Source organism: Elephas maximus, chromosome 7, assembly GCF_024166365.1.
Source record: "Elephas maximus indicus isolate mEleMax1 chromosome 7, mEleMax1 primary haplotype, whole genome shotgun sequence".
Taxonomy (NCBI): Eukaryota; Metazoa; Chordata; class Mammalia; order Proboscidea; family Elephantidae; genus Elephas; species Elephas maximus.
This window is the reverse complement of record NC_064825.1, coordinates 133,382,775-133,400,355: the sequence shown is the minus strand read 5'-3', so window position 1 is coordinate 133,400,355 and position 17,581 is coordinate 133,382,775. Positions and strand designations below refer to the sequence as shown.

At 56.5% G+C, this 17,581-nt stretch overlaps 1 protein-coding gene across 2 annotated transcripts in view; it reads right to left on the bottom strand.

Moving 5' to 3' along the window:
• Positions 1-453: 453 nt before the first annotated feature.
• Positions 454-17,581, bottom strand: part of CTTN (cortactin) — a 31,745-nt gene continuing 14,617 nt past the window's right edge. Inside the window, exons 8-17 of one of the 2 annotated variants that reach the window (XM_049892761.1) lie at positions 16,504-16,614; positions 15,807-15,917; positions 14,820-14,930; positions 13,188-13,243; positions 12,168-12,237; positions 10,822-10,970; positions 5,964-6,053; positions 4,778-4,955; positions 3,715-3,786; positions 454-1,785 (exon numbers count right to left, since the gene is read on the bottom strand). In XM_049892761.1, the coding sequence (XP_049748718.1) occupies positions 1,649-1,785; positions 3,715-3,786; positions 4,778-4,955; positions 5,964-6,053; positions 10,822-10,970; positions 12,168-12,237; positions 13,188-13,243; positions 14,820-14,930; positions 15,807-15,917; positions 16,504-16,614 (1,085 nt within the window). In that variant the 3' untranslated portion in view covers positions 454-1,648. The remainder of the gene's footprint in view (positions 1,786-3,714; positions 3,787-4,777; positions 4,956-5,963; positions 6,054-10,821; positions 10,971-12,167; positions 12,238-13,187; positions 13,244-14,819; positions 14,931-15,806; positions 15,918-16,503; positions 16,615-17,581) is intronic. The other variant, XM_049892762.1, reaches the window with a different exon arrangement.

Below are 17,581 nucleotides of genomic sequence, written 5' to 3'. Positions count from 1 at the left end.
ACACCCCACATGCGCCAGGCAGCAGCCTCAGTCAGGCAGGATCAGGGGCCTGGGCTTCATGGCACCCGGCCGTGGCAAGGCCTGCAAGTTGCCGCCAGCCCCACAGCTCGCCTGTGTCCCCCAGACTTTAACTAATTGTGCCTGAGAGAAAACAGTATCTGTAGCCTCATGGCAGCCACCTCAGGATTTTGAGAACTGTAATTCAGACACAAGTTTTTAAACAGTATTTTGTATCTTGCTTGGAACCCCTGCCAGAAAATTTGACAGTGAAGGTCTTATAAAAAGCACCTTTTGAGGAGGGCACCTCTTTAAAGGACCCTCCATGTGAAGCTGGACACGAGTGCAGGATGAGTGTGGCCACTGTGGGGTCTGACCGGCATGCCAGCGAGCGGGCCCTGGTGGTGACAAAGCCCCCTCAACCGCAAAACACAGTGCCAGACAGCAGAGCACGGTATGCAGCAAGTGGATCAAAAACTTTATTTGGAATATTTAATTTAAAAAAATCATACCTATGAGGTGTGCTACAGAAATTTAGATAAAATAAATTGCATATAAAACCCCAGTTCTGGAGGAGCCAGGAGTATGCAGAAGTGTGTTTCAGAAGAGATGTGCGCGTGGTCACCGGGTGCCCCCGGGACCTGCAACAGCCACGACGAGGTCTTCCGGAGGCACACACCTGACCCGGCCTGCATGGTGACTGGTCAGCCGCCTGGCTTCTCGGGAGGAGGCATGGCTCCCATCCAACGAGGGGTCAGCAGCACCCGTGAGGAGCCACACGGAGGGGCTTTGGTCCGACGACAACTCGTTTTCATCTCGTTTTAGCAAGGTGATGGATCAGATCGTACTGTAGTCTAACACAATGTTTTGGCAAACACGGCATATTCCCTTCCCCCGGGAAGAACACGCCTGTCAGTCTACAGGAGAGAAGGCACCGCGCCCTGCAGCTCAGTGGCCGTTTCCACCACCGCAAGTACAGGCCTGGCTGCCCTTCGGCTCATCATAAAACCCCACAGCCATGAACTGTGGGCGCTGAGCTGGAGACGAGCAGACTGGAGAACACAGAGACACGTCATCCCAGGCATCGGGGAGGGCAGAGCAAAAGGAGGCCTGGAGGAAAGACTGGGGTTTTTGCTCAGGGTAAAGGGGGGCAGAGACCCCACACGCATCGAAACTAGAAGATTCACGTATGAGAAGGCTTCCCATTGGATGTGAGAGCTACTGGACTTCCTCGCTATGAACCTTGATTCTCAACTTGGGAAATACTGAGCCGCTAGATGCTCCCCGACCCGGGTTCAAGGAGAAGGCTTCGTGTCTGCCGTGGGCATCTGATGGCTCGCGACTGCGTACAACATCAACAGGCTGGGCTACTTGCCTCAAGAGAATGAAGTTCCTTGAAATGGCTTCACATGACAGTCATTTGGCAGAAGAGAAAAGAAAATACCTTGAAGGCATAAAAACAGTGACCCGAGTCTTCCTAAGGAACATGATTACAATATATTAGCAAATTCTGTGGCCTACACATTTTCAGCATCAGCAGAAGTATTAAATATAAAGGCGATGTGTATATTCCCCTCCCCAGCTCCCAAAACAAAAAACAAAGGCATGATCTGTAGTGTGGCAGGGGCGGCAGCGGGCGCTAAGGCGGCGTCTACTGCCGCAGCTCCACGTAGTTGGCCGGGAAGAGCCCGTAGCGGCCCTTGCACACCCCGCGCCACCAGCCGTCGTCGATCATCTCGATGTTGGTGATGATGTCATCGGGATCGAAGGAGATCTCGTCGTCACCCGCTAGGGAGAGGGCGTGAGGAACGGGCAATTACAACGACTGGAAAGATCAGAACAGGAAAGCCAGGCTCCCTGGAGCGGCCCACTGAGAAGTGAGCTGCCCCCTGTGCAGGCCCGGGCCTCGGCCGAGGGCTTCGCTTTTTCACTTCTCACCAAAGACCCGTGTCTGTGAACACAGACAGGCTGGTTGCAGAGGCTGAGTGAAGCCCTTCAAAACAGCACCCAGACCCCAAACCAGGGTTACTTCTTCAAGAAACATTTAAATCACAAGCCTCTCTTCCCACGTGCCTTTCCCTCCCCTTCCCAGCAGGGCCAAGTCCTGGCGAGCTAGCTGCGACAGCCCTGAGGAGGATCGGTCAGGGCAAGACGGGGAGGGACGGCTGGAGGGGAGGAGCGGTTGGGAGCGAACAAGGAAACCCGGGAAGGCAGGTTTCACGCTGGAGAAAGTACTCAGAACTGTGTTGGTGGGGGGCGTCCAGAAAGGGCCCACAGTGACAGACTGCAGCGGGCAGCTTCAGGGTTAACTCATGGCTTTTTAAAACACACAGACAAAGACACTTCACAGAATCCATGCGTGTAGCCCTGATGACACAACGGTTAAGCACTCGACTGCTGACTGAAAGGTTGGCGGTTCAAACTCACTCAGCGGCTCTGCGGGAGAAAGACCTGCTGATTTGCTCCCGTGAAGATGAAAAACCGAAACCAAACCCGCTGCTGTCGAGTCGACTTAGACTCACAGCGACCCTACAGGACGGAACAGAACCGCCCCAGAGGGTTTCCAGGGGGCAAATGGTAAATCCAAACTGTCGCCTTCTGGTTAGCAGCCCAGCTCTTAACCACTGCACCACCAGGGCTCCTCCCGCCGCCGCTGTGAGGGTCACAGCCTAGAAAACCCTGTGGGGCAGTTTGAGTCTGTCACATCGGGTCCCTATGAGTCGGAATTGACTCGACGGCACCTAACAACAACAGCACGCATGTGTAAGGGGAGAGTGGCGGAGGGAAGGCCCCGTGCTGAGAAGGAAGGAGGCACGGAGCCGGCCCGTCAGAGGAAGGCCCCGTGCTGAGAAGGAAGGATGGAGACACGGAGCCGGCCCGTCAGAGGCGGCCAGGGGAATGAGGGGAACGGGCCTCGATGGCTCCACTGTATCACTCCACAGACCACACACAGACAGCCTGGGGGAAACAGGGACTGCCTGGTGGAGAACCTGGCGGACACCCCCCGCCCAGGGCGCAGGGAGGTGTCGCGTGCCGTGGTGTGAACCACAGAGCGCCGTGCTGTGTGGCCTTCCTGCCTGAGGGCCACCCCCAGGACACCAGGCTGCCCTCTGTGGGGCAGCAGAGACTGGGTGGCTGCTGCAGACACAACAAGGACATGCAGGAACCGCCCAGGAGGAGCCAGGGGCTCAGTGTGGAGGGATCTGTGGGTGCCACATGCTACTGAGGGGACTTTCTGACTTGTACGGTAGGTGGGGCCACGATGGGCAGGGTCCTCCTTTCTGGGAGTCACAGTGGAGCACTTAGGGTGCTGGGGCATCTCTGCAGCTGCCTGCCTCAGACATTCAGAGAGACTGACGACAATAAGGAGTGGGCGTGTGTGCGTGCAGGTGTGTGCGTGTGTGCATCTGTGTGCATGCAGGTGCGTACGTGCAGGTGTGTGCGTGTGTGTGTGCAGGTATGTGCGTGTGCATGTGTGCGTGCAGGTGTGCACATGTGCTGTGTGTGTAGGGAGATGGTGAGAGAAATGGAATCTGGGTGAGGGAGATAAGGGAGCTTTTGCTACTACCTGAAACTTTCCTATAATTTTGAAATTATTTCAAATTATTTCTTAAAATTGTAATAAGCCTATAAAAACTCTCTTGAGACAGGATTTACTATCTTAAGAAAATGATTACAAAGTCAGGAACATCTGTCATGCCCCTGTGGGTGTCTCACCAGCCTGGTAATCGTAGAGAGCGATGGCCGTAATGCCAAGGTCATTCTCATACTCATCGTAGGTGTTCTCCTCTGAAAATAAGCCAAGAAAATACCTGAGCGAAAGCCTACGTTCTTGAAATGTATAACCCCGCTGTAGTGTTTGCTTAGAAACCACTTCCTGAGATTTGGGGTGGGGGCTAGTTGGCAGAGAAACGTCCCAGTCAAAGCTGGGAACTGGGGGATGCAGGTACCTCCCAAAAAACAAAAGGAGGCCAGCCTCTCAGGAGCGAGGCCACGGACCCCCGGCACTGCTGACCCCAGTGAGGGCTGTCCTTGAGGGTGCTGTGACAGTTTCCGGGGTCTACCTCTAGGGTGCTGAACATTCGGCCTTTTCAGGGAAGGCCAGGTCATGGTGAGTGAGTGGCCGAGGTCGATGGGCTCAGCAGATACAGCCTGTCCCACTCAGAGGGCACCCGAAGCTCTGGACAGGGTCTCACAGCCAGAGCACCCCACACCTGACACCACCACTCACATCACTCCACATGTAGAGGAGCTGTGTCAAATGTGTCTAAACATACTGAAGGGATGTTGGCTCCTAAAGATACAACATGGTCAAGGTCAGCATACCTGGAGCCCAGGTGGTGCCGTGGTTAAGAGCTCAGCTGCTAATCAAAAGGTTGGCAGTTCAAGCCCATCAACTACTCCTTGGAAATTCTATGGCACAGTCCTCTCTGTCCTATAGGGTCGCTGTGCGTCAGAATCAGCTCAACGGCACTGGGTCAGATACCTGAAGTACCTCTAAGGCTCTCAAAGGGTCTGGAACTGTCCACCCTTAAAGAAGCCCAGACACTCTTGGCCTCCTGGAACCACGTCTGAGGTCCTGCCACAAGCTTCCACCAAAGGCTCTTGTCTCCTTTTCACCTGACACCACCTGAGCCCTCCTCACGCCAGCCCCTACAGGAGCTGCTGCTCCCTGGACAAGGGGCCTTGCTCCCCTGACTAAAACCTTCCCAGCAGCACAGTGCAGGGGGCCGACTTCCCCGAGGCACAGGGGTGGGGTTAACAGGGAACACCAGCACACCTCCTTGGTAGGGGCCTGGGGCGTCGGCAGTCTCGTAGACGCCCTCGGGGGCGTAGGCCGTGCCCTGTGGGCTGCCAGCGGCCTCGCGGTGGTCCTCCATGCTGTATGCGGGCTCTAGCTGGATCACAGGGCTGCTGGGGCCTTTGGAGCTCACCTCCGCCCGCAACGAGACCGCATCCTGGGAGGGGGCAAAGAGGAAGCCTCAGCGGCCCGCGCCCACCTCTAGGAGGTGGCACACGCTCTGCAGAAGCCGAAGTAACACAGACCTACTGGTCCAGCCAGGACCGTGGAGACAGACACGGGATACAGGGGCGTGAGGGCCACACCGATGACAGCGTGGAGGCCTCATCACAGCCAGGACCTGGGAGACGGACGTGGGTACAGGCCTTGACAGCACGGAGATCTCATCACAGTGGAGTGCGACCAGGAGGCCCCAAGAGCCATTTCCTCCTGAAGAATCCAGCCCCATCCCTCCAACCCGCAGTAACCAAGGTGAGCAGCACCTACGAGCATCCAGCCCCTCCCGCTCAGTTCCTGCGGGCTGAAGTGTAGGTTTTCCTGGATTTCTCTTGTCGGGTCCCAAACCCTAAGGTATGCAGTGGGCCAGGCAGCCTCGCTCCCCCGATGGGGCCCGCACACCCCAGCACAGACAATGGGCTTGGTTATCACCAAACCCTCCTGTGGACAGAGGTCAGGGTCACCACTCACAACCACATGCACAGAGATCTGAGGAGGAACGCCACTTTGCTGACATCATTGTGACTGAGCCCCGGCGAACATGCCCGGCTACTCATAACCAACGGTGGCCTTCATCAACACTTCTGGCCACGGTCCACAAGGACCACCCTGGACAGGGGCAAGGCAGACAGCACAGCCTGCACACACAGGAAGCTCCGGGGATGGCTTCCCCAAGGACCCAGTGAGTGTGGGCAGGTGGAGGGCCACCAGCAAGAGGGGGTCCACTTGTGGGGCCTCACTCCAGGGCAGCAGGGGGTGCAGAGTCAGGGACTGGAGCCTGTACAGATGTCTGTCTGTCTCTGACACACAGACCCGTCCCCCAGATGGAGACAGAGCAGATGGTGAGGGTGACCTTCAGCGTCCACATGTGGCCTAAGCCTGGAAGGGATCTTCTGCTACGCAAAGGGATCCCGGACTTGGACACAGCAAAGCAAAGGAAAACGCTCACCTCATACACAGGGCTGGAAGGAGGCCCCTCCACAGCCGGCTGAGGAGTGGGGGATGAAGGCGGCGTCTGCTTTTTGGCTCTGGCTTGCTCCTATAGTTGAAAAACACACGGCGATCAGGTTACCAAGTCGCTCTACAAAAGAAGACCTGCCGACGCTGGGCACACTCGGCCAGGGGAACAGGCAGAAACACTGGCCCCGCCATCAAGCACGAGACGACGAGGGCCCGTGTGCTCTCCAGAGGCAGCCATGGAGTCAGGCAGGCTCGCTGGAGACACAGGGGCTCAGCGCCCTAGCAATCCTGCTTCCGGAGAAGCCACAGGACGCGGAGCCGGGCCACCAGCACCGCAACAGTGCCATGGCTAAGCTGCAAGCACGCGCCTCACTGTGCCTCACACGGCTGACTTAGATGACAAGATCTGAGACTCTGGAGCTGATGGGAGAGGAGGGGATGAGGCGGGTGGGGCTGAAAACATCAGCAGACTAGGCAGAAGGGAGAGCAAGCGGACTCGTTAGGAAAAACACTAGGTAAGGACTGCTGTTGTTGGGTGCCGCTGGGTCCACTCTGATTCACAGCGACCCCGCAGGACGTGGCAGAACGGCCCCACAGGGTCTTCTAGGCTGTAATCTTTGATTCTGAAAGTGAAGAGGGCTTGAAGCACTTACTGCTGAAGATCAAAGACCACAGGCTTCGGTGTGAATTATACCTCAACATAAAACAAAAATCCTCACAACCGGACCAATAAGCTACATCATGATGAACGGAGAAAAGACTGAAGTTGTCAAGGATTTCATTTTACTTGGATCCACAATCAACAGCCATGGAAGCGGCAGTCAGGGAATCAAACAACGTACTGTGTTGAGCAAATCTGCTGCAAAACAGCTCTTTAAAGAGCTCAAAAGCAAAGATGTCACTCTGAGGACTAAGGTGCACCTGACCCGAGCCACAGTGTTTTCAGCTGCCTCACGCATGCGAAAGCTGGAGAACGCACAAGGAAGACTGAAGGACTGATGCCTCTGAATTCTGGTGTTGGCAAAGAACACTGAATATGTCATGAACCGCCAGAGGAACGAACAAATCCATCCGGGAAGAAGTACAGCCAGAATGCTCCTCAGAAGCAAGGATGGCAAAAAAAAACTAAGTTGCACCTACTTTGGACATGCTCTCAGGAGGGATCAGTCCCTGGAGGAGGACATCATGCTCGGTAAAGAGTCAGCAAAAAAGAGGAAGACCTTCAGCAAGATGGACTGACCCAGTGGCCGCAACAGTGGGCTCAAGGGTAACAACGGTGAGGATGGTGCAGGAGCGGGCGGTGTTTCACTCTGTTGTACACAGGGTCGCTGAGGGCCTGAACTGACCTGACGGCACTTAACAACCTCCGGCTCAGTGGGTAAGCCCTCAGCTGCTAACCAAAGGTGGGCGCTCTGAACCCGGCAGCCACACCAAGTGCGTCTGCTTCTGCGAAGATCACAGCCTTGGGAGCCCCCGGGGCACTTCCACCCTGTCCTACAGGGCTGCTCTGAGTCACAACGGCCGTGACGGCAAACGCTTGGTTTCGGCTTTGGAACCTTGACCGGAGTCCGTCACCACGTCTTTCTCTGAGGGAGCCACCACGTGGGTTCAAACCACCCACCTCGTGGTTAGCAGCCAAATAACAACTGCAAAAAAAAAAAAAAATGCCTTTTTCTTCTCAAGCCATCAAATTATTCGGTGCCTTCTGGATGATGACCACAGGACTCAGAGGGCAGCAATTAAAACTCCACATCATAAAATGTGGAAGACAGCAATTTTCTGAAAAAATGGGAGCAGGAAGGAATGCCTTGGAGGGAGGGAGAGGGTGTGTGTGTGGGAGAGAGTGTGTGTGTGTGTGTGTGGGAGAGAGAGAGTGTGTGTGTGTGGGAGAGAGAGTGTGTGTGTGGGAGAGAGAGAGTGTGTGTGGGAGAGAGAGTGTGTGTGTGTGTGTGTGTTCTGAGACAAAAAACTAACTTAGAAGCACCTACTAAAAAACTTGAGGACTTTTAGAAGTTCCTAGTCGTGGTGGTACTGAATTGTACATGCAAAAAAGTTGAATTGGCCAATGTTGTGCCACGAACATTCTCTACGACGACAACGAGTCTGTGGTGATTAGGAAATAATAAAGTGCAATAATACAAAACTCGCTATGATCCCGACCTCACTGTGCTTGCTCACTGCTGCCTCTGGTCCCTGATATTATCTGCCAACACCATTCTCTCTCAGTGGGGGTTTTCAGAGCCCGAGCCACCGAATTCGCAGAGGAAATGACTACAGATCTGCACAGAGCTTTAGGATTTCTAAGCAGAGTCGTGTCCGTCGTCTCAGGGTCAGCTACGTCACAACCACATGAAATGGGTCAGGGCGAGCGTCGCATCTCCGTTTTCAGATGAGAACACTGGGTTGCGGGAAAGTGGCGTGCTGTGCCACATGACCCAGTGGGACTATAGTGGGAGTCCCAAGGCACCTGGCCCCTCTAGAAATGCTTCAGGAAGGAAGAAGGCCACGCCTCCTGCTCCGCACCTCACCTGCTGCCTCCCTCATGGGGTCCACACCTGCTCCCCGCCTCACCTCCTGCCTCCCTCATAGGGTCCACACCTGCTCCCCGCCTCACCTCCTGCCTCCCTCATGGGGTCCACGCCCACTCCCCGCCTCACCTCCTGCCTCCCTCATGGGGTCCACGCCCGCTCCCCGCCTCACCTCCTGCCTCCCTCATGGGGTCCACGCCCGCTCCCCGCCTCACCTCCTGCCTCCCTCATAGGGTCCACGCCCGCTCCCCGCCTCACCTCCTGCCTCCCTCATGGGGTCCACGCCCACTCCCCGCCTCACCTCCTGCCTCCCTCATGGGGTCCACGCCCGCTCCCCGCCTCACCTCCTGCCTCCCTCATGGGGTCCACGCCCGCTCCCCGCCTCACCTCCTGCCTCCCTCATGGGGTCCACGCCCGCTCCCCGCCTCACCTCCTGCCTCCCTCATGGGGTCCACGCCCGCTCCCCGCCTCACCTCCTGCCTCCCTCATGGGGTCCACGCCCGCTCCCCGCCTCACCTCCTGCCTCCCTCATGGGGTCCACGCCCACTCCCCGCCTCACCTCCTGCCTCCCTCATGGGGTCCACGCCCGCTCCCCGCCTCACCTCCTGCCTCCCTCATAGGGTCCACGCCCGCTCCCCGCCTCACCTCCTGCCTCCCTCATGGGGTCCACGCCCGCTCCCCGCCTCACCTCCTGCCTCCCTCATGGGGTCCACGCCTACTGCCCGCCTCACCTCCTGCCTCCCTCATGGGGTCCACGCCTGCTCCCCGCCTCACCTCCTGCCTCCCTCATGGGGTCCACGCCTGCTCCCCCCCTCACCCCCTGCCTCCCTCATGGGGTCCACGCCTACTGCCCGCCTCACCTCCTGCCTCCCTCATGGGGTCCACGCCTGCTCCCCGCCTCACCTCCTGCCTCCCTCATGGGGTCCACGCCTGCTCCCCCCCTCACCCCCTGCCTCCCTCATGGGGTCCACGCCTGCTCCCCACCTCACCTCCTGCCTCCCTCGTGGGGTCCACACCTGCTCCCCATCTCACCTCCTGCCTCCCTCGTGGGGTCCACACCTGCTCCCCGCTTCACCTGCTGCCTCCCTCGTGGAGTTCACACCTGCTCCCCGCTTCTCCTGCCTCCCCGTGCAGTCCACACCTGCTCCCCACCTCACCTCCTGCCACCCTTGTAGGGTTCCACACCTCCCACCCACCTCACCTCCTCCCTCCCTTGTAGGGTCCACGCTTCCTCCCCACCTCACCCCTCGTGGGGTGAGAAAACAGAATAAAGAATTGCATGGAAAACCCGCAGTCCCAGGCCACAGCGGCAAGCGCTCGGGCAGAGAGCTGATCTGCCGCCTCACGGTGGATTCTCCTCCATTTCCAACTTTGTACCCCAGTAAGAACAAGTCCCACAGATGAAGGCTGACAACAGAGACTCCCGGGGAGACATCTGGACTGATTCTGCAGAGGGAAGAGACCAACAGAGAGCTCCAAGATGGGTGGCAGCTCTCGGGACAGGGCGCCGAGTTGCAGGCTGGGCCAGAGAACACAAGGCGCCTGGTGTCTGGTGGTCAAAAGACTCGACTGCATGTGTGGTCAAAGTTAACCTCCTAGGAGAACAGCCTTCAGCGCAGTGTCTGGAACGCCATGTGGGAGCCCCCGCCCCCGGGCACGCACCCACGCGGCACACACGGAGATGGCACGCGTGCACACAGCACGCACAGTGACAGCACACACACACACAGCAGTCATGGAGGCAGCACGCGTGAAGACAGCAGGCATGCAGATGGCACACATGCTCACAGCAGCTGTGGAGGCAGCACACACACAGACGGCATGCACGCACACAGCACGCAGGCAGACGGCACGCACACTTGCACACAGCAAACAGGCACACGGCACACATGCATGCATACAGCACGCAGGCACACGGCACACACGTGGCATGCACACACAGCAGGCAGGCAGATCGCACGCGTGGCATGCACGCATGCACACAGCACGCACATGGCACGCAGACAGATGGCACACACGTGGCACGCACGCAGGCACACAGCACGCAGGCACACAGCACGCAGGCACACAGCACGCAGGCAAACAGCACGCACACACACAGCACGTAGGCAGACGGCACGCACATGGCACACACGCACACGGCACACATGCATGCACACAGCATGCAGGCAGATAGCACGCACGTGGCACGCATGCACACAGCAGGCAGGCAGATGGCACACGTGGCACACACGCAGGCACACAGCACACAGACGGCACGCACTTGGCACGCCCCCGCGCAGCACTAGTGCAGACGGCAGGCGCAGGCCTCCCCCGCACCTCTAGTGTTCTCCTGGCTTCCTCCTGCTCCTGCTTCTCCTTCGCCATTCTCTGTGCTCGCTCTGCCTCGGCCTTCCGGCGGTCCTCCTGCTCTTTCTCCTTAGCGAGGTTTTCAAAGTTAGCCCTGATGTTACTGGTCTTGCTGTTGGCTGGAGAGAAAGGAGAGACAAGTCTGACCCTACAGCATCAACACCGCCTCCGCGCCAGAGCACCCACCACGGCGGTCTACCGGGCAGCACTGAACCGGCCAGCCAAGAGCTACCCAGCCAGCCAAGGGCGACCCGGCCAGCCAAGGGCAACTCGCCTGGCTGACAGCTCAGCCCTGCCAAGGCCAGTCCTTGGTGCTGCTCAGTTTACGGAACATTTAAAATCACCGGTGGTGATCACATGCCTTGTGTCCAGAATATCTTTAAACTAGGATTCGTTGTATTCTTTACCGCACAGTTAAAAAAAATTCAATTTCATTTAAGGGTATCTACCGTGTGGGACAAAACGGGGAGTTCCACAAAATGCCTAAGCCACCCCTGCGTGTGATAGCACCGTGGCTGTCGCGAGGGATGCACTGGGGCAGCTATCCAGGCTGCAAGCCGGATGCATTTTTCACGGACCACCATTTCCCTGCACTAACAACTGACCAGCTATGGTTATTCACACTGGTTATCTGAGCAGATGTTTTCTCTCTAAAGTGAACCAACTAGGGCACTTGTGACAAGGAAAACTGCCACAGGTTTGCTGCCTGCAGGAAAATTCAAGCTTTCAAAGCACGCTCCCTGAGAACACACAGCACCAACCCCACTCCCCGTGCTCATGCAGCCCCGACCCCACTCTCCATGCACGCTCCTGAGAACACGCAGCCCCGACCCCACTCTCCATGCACGCTCCAGAGAACACGCAGCCCCGACCCCACTCTCTGTGCATGCTCTGGAGAACACGCAGCCCCCACTCTCTGTGCACACTCCCGAGAACACCCAGCCCCAACCCCGCTCTCCGTGCACGCTCCTGAGAACACCCAGCTCCAACCCCGCTCTCCGTGCACGCTCCCGAGAACACCCAGCTCCAACCCCGCTCTCCGTGCACGCTCCCGAGAACACCCAGCTCCAACCCCGCTCTCCGTGCACGCTCCCGAGAACACACAGCGCCGACCCTGCTCCCTGAGAACATGCAGCCCCGACTATGCTCCCTGAAAACAGAACCACGGCCTTGCTCTCCGTGCACGCTCCTGAGAACACGCGGCCCCGACTCTGCTCCCTGAAAACAGAGCCACAGCCTCGCTCTCCGTGCACGCTCCTGAGAACATACGGCCCCGACCCTGCTCTCCGTGATTTCTGGGGTCTGCTGGGACTTACCGGCCTCCACAGGGACCGTCTTCTGGTAAGCAGAGGATACCTTCGCCACATCTTCAAAGGTTGACGCATTCTAGCAAGACAGAGGATAATCAGGGGAGCACATTTTCCTTCACGCCCTGTGATGGCTTCTCCCCGATAAACATGTTGACAGCCTTCCCCAGGTCTTCACTGCGGCCGTCAAGTCAATTCCGACTCATAGCGACCCTACAGAACAGAGTAGAACTGCCCCATAGTTTCCAAGGAGTGGCTGGTGGATCTGAATTGCCGATCTTTTGGTTAGCAGCCGAGCTCTTAACCACTGCGCCACCAGGGTTTCCCCCCAGGTCTTACGCAGACCCAATCCCCTGTCCACTTCCCCACTGTGCAGTCAGCAGGCCAGAAAGGAACATTCCCTCTCCAAGGGGCTGGTGTTACGGTAACAACGCACAGATCTGCACCTGCCCAATCACCAATCTATGGTCTGCTCTCCCTGGGGCCCTCCCCGGCCTGCCCCACCCATGTTTACAGGAAGCCCAGGAGCCCTCTGCTATGCTGGGACACAGCCCTGCCTGGCCTGACCATCACCATTTCCAACCAGCACGGCGACATCTTGTTGTGTAGGGGACAGACAGGGACTGGCAGTGCTGCAAGGAAAAGGAATGGGTAAAGGCAGGACAGGGCCTGGCACCTGGGAAGCACAGCTCAGGTGTTAGCGATCACCATCACCACGGGGCTGACTGACGCATCACTTGAAATGTGTCCCAAGGGCTCTCCAGATTACCAGACCTACAAGCATGAAAGGGAGCCCGACCGACAGTTAATGTGCTTGCTGCTAACCAAAAGGCTGGAGGTTCGAGTCCACCCAGAGACGCCTCAGAAGAAAGGCCTGGGAATCTACTTCTGAAAAATTAGCCACTGAACAACCAACGGAGCAGAGCTCTACTCTGACACACGTGGGTCGCTGTAAGTCACAGTCAACACGACGACAGCGGTTCCTGGCCATCAGCAGCAAGCGCAGAGCCCCGGGCCTGAAACCCTTACCTTATCCATCCGATCCTTCTGCACTCCGTATTTCCCACCAAATCCTTTGGAGTAGTCTGGAATGGGGCACACACACTTGTTTTAGGCCAAGACCAAGGTCGGCACCGACAGCAGAGGCATGCAACAGACGCAGGCAGAGCCCGGAGGACGCGCCGGCGGGAGGAGAGAGGGGGGCAGAGGGCTCCCGACGGGCCCGGGGAGGCAGGCTGGGTTTCTAACTGGGGAGCGGACACAGGCCGGGCGGGAGGGGCGGGAGACAGGTGGGCATGCAGCCCGCGGCCCCGGGGAACAGGGAGGGTGAGAGGGCACAGGCAGCAGGCGGGCAGGACGGGGGCCACAGAACAGGCCTGTGCAGTGCACCACTTCAACAGCACAGTCTTCCACACCCAGCGGCCGCCTAGGCGCCTCCGCTCCGCGTGCTCTGCTCTACCGAGCACTGAACGGAGTCCCAAGTGCAGCTTTTTCTCTTACTTTTTAAAAGAAAAAAAATGCCATGTGGAAATTCTACCAGCCAGACATGTATGCTGCAGCAACACAGACCCATGTGAGAGTCACACTGTCGTGCAAGGTCACAGCCACATTGGCCCAACAGTCACTCCATGCAATGTGCTAGACGAGCCTGGGGTGCGTTCCCCTGTCCACCCGTTAGCACCACCAAGGTGAGTCTCCTAGCACTTGCCGTTGCTGGGTGCCCAGTCGATTCCGACTCACAGCAACCCCATGTGACAGATCACAGCTGCCCCAGAGGATTTTCTTGGCTGTAATCTTTACAGGAGCAGATCGCCAGGTCTTTTCTCCTGTGGGGCAAGTGGTGGGGTCCAACTGCCCACCTTTTGGTTAGCAGCAGAGTGCTTAATCACTGTGCCACCAGGGACCCTTATCTACTAGCACTAGGGGACAAAAAGCCTAAACTCTGCCCCGTGAAGCTAGGAGATGACTGTTTTCCCAATCATGTGTCCCGGTTCTAATAATTGAGACTGGATGTTGAAGGTAATTAAATAATTACTCCAAGAAAAAATCAGTTTGCCATTCAAGTCCCCAGTCGGTACACACAGAAATGTCTCTTTACTTTTGTGTATACAGTTTTGCCTTTGGGCGAAGGTGAGGTCATCAAAGACAAAACAAAAACTCTCTCATCCCTGGCCAAAAAAACACCAACACAAATGAAACACAAAAACCACAGTGAACACGCCTATCTCACCCCCCTCGCTGTTCCCAGCCTTTGGCCTAAAGGTCGCTGGTTCGGGGCGGTCTCCGCACGTCGAGGGCAGTGAGGCCGCTCACTCGACTACCGGCTGCGGTGGCGTGAGCACAAAGCCGGCTCGTGCAGGAGGCTGCTGGGAGACCAGACACACCGTCCTGGCCCCTGGACACGGTTAGGGTAGAGGGCCACGGCCTGCAGCCCTGCCACGTTTTATCAATCATGAAGCCCAAAGTTACGGTAAAAAACACGACTGGTGGGGGAAACGGGTGCGGCTCCAAGTTAACACTGCTGTGGCATGAGGCTGGGTGCAGAGGGCCCGGCTGCTGGGTGGCCCGTGAAGACTGTGCTGCAGGCACCAGAGCCCAGGCCTCGAGTCTGTGCTACGAGGGGCTGCACTGGGGGGCCGGGGGGCTGGTGTGCGACTGTGCCTTGCTGGGACTCGTGCTTGGCCAGTTTCTCCTTGTAATCAAACCCCACAGCAGAGGAGTCCTGCCTCTCGGACTGAACACCGAATCTGCCTCCGAAACCAGTCTTATAGTCTGGAAATCCGCAGGTGCCGGTGGAGAAAACAACCGAGAGAGGAAACACAAGTTCGGTTAGAATGTGTAAGCGCGCAATCGGCAAACGCGTCGCCGAGAGGAAGCGAACAGCCTGGAGCAGGGGTCAGAGTCCCACTCCAGTCTCCTCAAAAGTCACGGGCTGACACTCAAAACCTGAACACTGCAAGCAAGATTTAAAAACAGGCTAGCAATTCTACTTTAACTAATTCAGGGAAGCCACTCCGTGCTCTGAAGTTGGTATCGAGGGTCCTACCCACACCGCAGACGGGAGAGCGCGTGTCTGTGTGTGTGAAGAAGGAGACGCGTTATAAACAGCAACACCAGTGACCCCCACTTCCTGCTCCTCTGCCTGAAAGAGCGGCGGCCCCTGTCTAACTCTGTTCATATTCAAGTTAGGCTTTCCCTCCTCTCAGTCTACTCTGTCCAGGGGTGGGGATTCTCATCTGATTAAAACAAACAAAAAAACAGCCCACTTCCAGTTGGGAAGGAAGTTGTCCTTCAGCCGTGCCCATTAAAAACAAGGATTCCTGGGCTGGGAACAGTGCTGCTCTCTCTGCTGTAACCTGAGAGCAGAAGGCGGCTTTCCTGGGAACGCCGCCGGCAAGGACAGATGTGTCCTAAACACGCGTCCAGACGCAAAGACGGCTGCCTCTGTGTCTGCAGCGCGAGGGGGCGGGCTAGTCGCTACGATAGCTGAAGTTTGTTCAAAACCGTGGGGGGCATGGGCTGCTTCACACAGAGATGATGCAGTGACACCACTACAGAGACACAGCGGAAACATGGCAGTGATGGACCCGTGGACAAATGGAACGGAAAGCGGGCGTGAGCCCCGGTATGTGCAGTCAGTGAGGGTACCTTTTTGGGACTCGTGCAGCTGCGACTTCTCCTGGTGATCCCAGCCAAGGGCACATTTGTCTTGTCTGTCTGTCTGCACACCAAACTTTCCTCCAAACCCTTTCACGTAGTCTATGTGCATAATAAAAGGCCAGAATCCATTATTAGTGGGCAGCCAGGTGACAGGTAGGAAGCATGTCTGGAGCGCACCCAATGTACACAACTGGAGCGCACCCAATGTACACAACACCCTAAGTGCACCCTTTTCTCTCCGCATCTCTGCTAAGACTTCCGGAAACGTCCATTAAGAGGGCCTCCTCGTGGAGTTACCGGAAGACCACCTACCATCTGTCGGAGGCCAGAGGGACAGAGACAGGAGCCCCTGTCAGAAGCGCGCATGCACGCAGCCTCCAACAGCGCTCGCAGGCACCAACGTCTGTCTGCACAGACGCAAACGTGTGACACGGGGCCAGAATGACAGGCAAGGCTGGCAGGGTCTTAGAGCCCGCCCCAGAAGTGTAAGGATTTGATGTTTTAATTTGGCAACTGTGTGTTTTTTTTTTTTTTTGATTGGCTGTTCTGAAGCAGACTATTTCATTAAAGAGAGACGTCTATTCTACAGGCCTGTCAGTAAGGCTGTTCCCCTTGGTCTGTCTGGGGTACGCCCAAAGTCACATTAATAGTTGCTGGATGGAGAACAAGATAAAACTGAAGACACCTTTCTGCGACTCGTGCTTTTCCGTTTTGCCTTGATACTCGAAGCCGACAGCACTTTTATCCACTTTGTCCTTGTCAATCCCGTATTTGCCACCAAAACCTTTGGAATAATCTAAAAACAAGAAAAATACTGTTTATACACTGCAACCAAGGCAATGGCCATGCTGCGCATCTTAGAAGCCTTTAAGAAGGTACACTCATCACTCAGCTAAAAGAATTAGACAAACCAGAACTCTCTTGGGCTTACAGTAGGGTCTCTGAGTGATATGGGAATAGTTAAAGGCACTACTTAACGTGGGACACTATCAATACCAACGGCAGTAAATACAGCGACAGTTTCATCCCAAAACACAGCGTGAAAAATCACCTCTTTACAACTAGGCCCTAAGATCAGTATAAGCCCCAGCCGCAAGCTTTCGACAGGTCCCACTGCTTCACACATGGAGAAAGCAGAGGGGTGCTGGGGAGGACCGTCAAAGAAACAGGGCAGATATGGAGCAGCTTCTAGTAACGTGAGTTCTACCCAGAGCTGAATCATTTTAAATGTTATTTCTATCCCGGCACCTGTATCTATCAGGGACATATTAATGGAAGCAACTGTAGAAACCAACACCTCAAGACCGAGCCTGAGGCTTCAGGGGAGCCTGATGTTTGCCCCAGGCCACCGTGGTCTCTGCTGTCACACTTCCGGCCTGTTTACCCTTCTTCAAGAGTGCCACGGGGACAGAGTTTGAGAAGCATTAGACAAGACTTAACAGTCTGTCTTAACAGTACTACAGTGTGCAGAAAGGAATGTTTTGCTTGAAGAGAGAAGACAGAATGTAAAGCAAGCCCGTAAAGCAGGCCTGGGTTGCTAACTCCAACGCCAAGAAGGTGGCCCCGGAGGGCCGGCAGGCGGGGCGGGACACGAATTGTGGAGACCTGGAGAAAGCAGCTGTGCCACCCAGTCCCACCACTGTTTCCACGGGGAAAGGCAGGCTGGGGTGGCCAGAACTTCAGCGGTTCTTTTCTTTTTTAAGGAATCTGGATTTTTTCTATGAGACCTCTAGTTTTTAAGAGTTCGCAATTCTTTGTAAAAT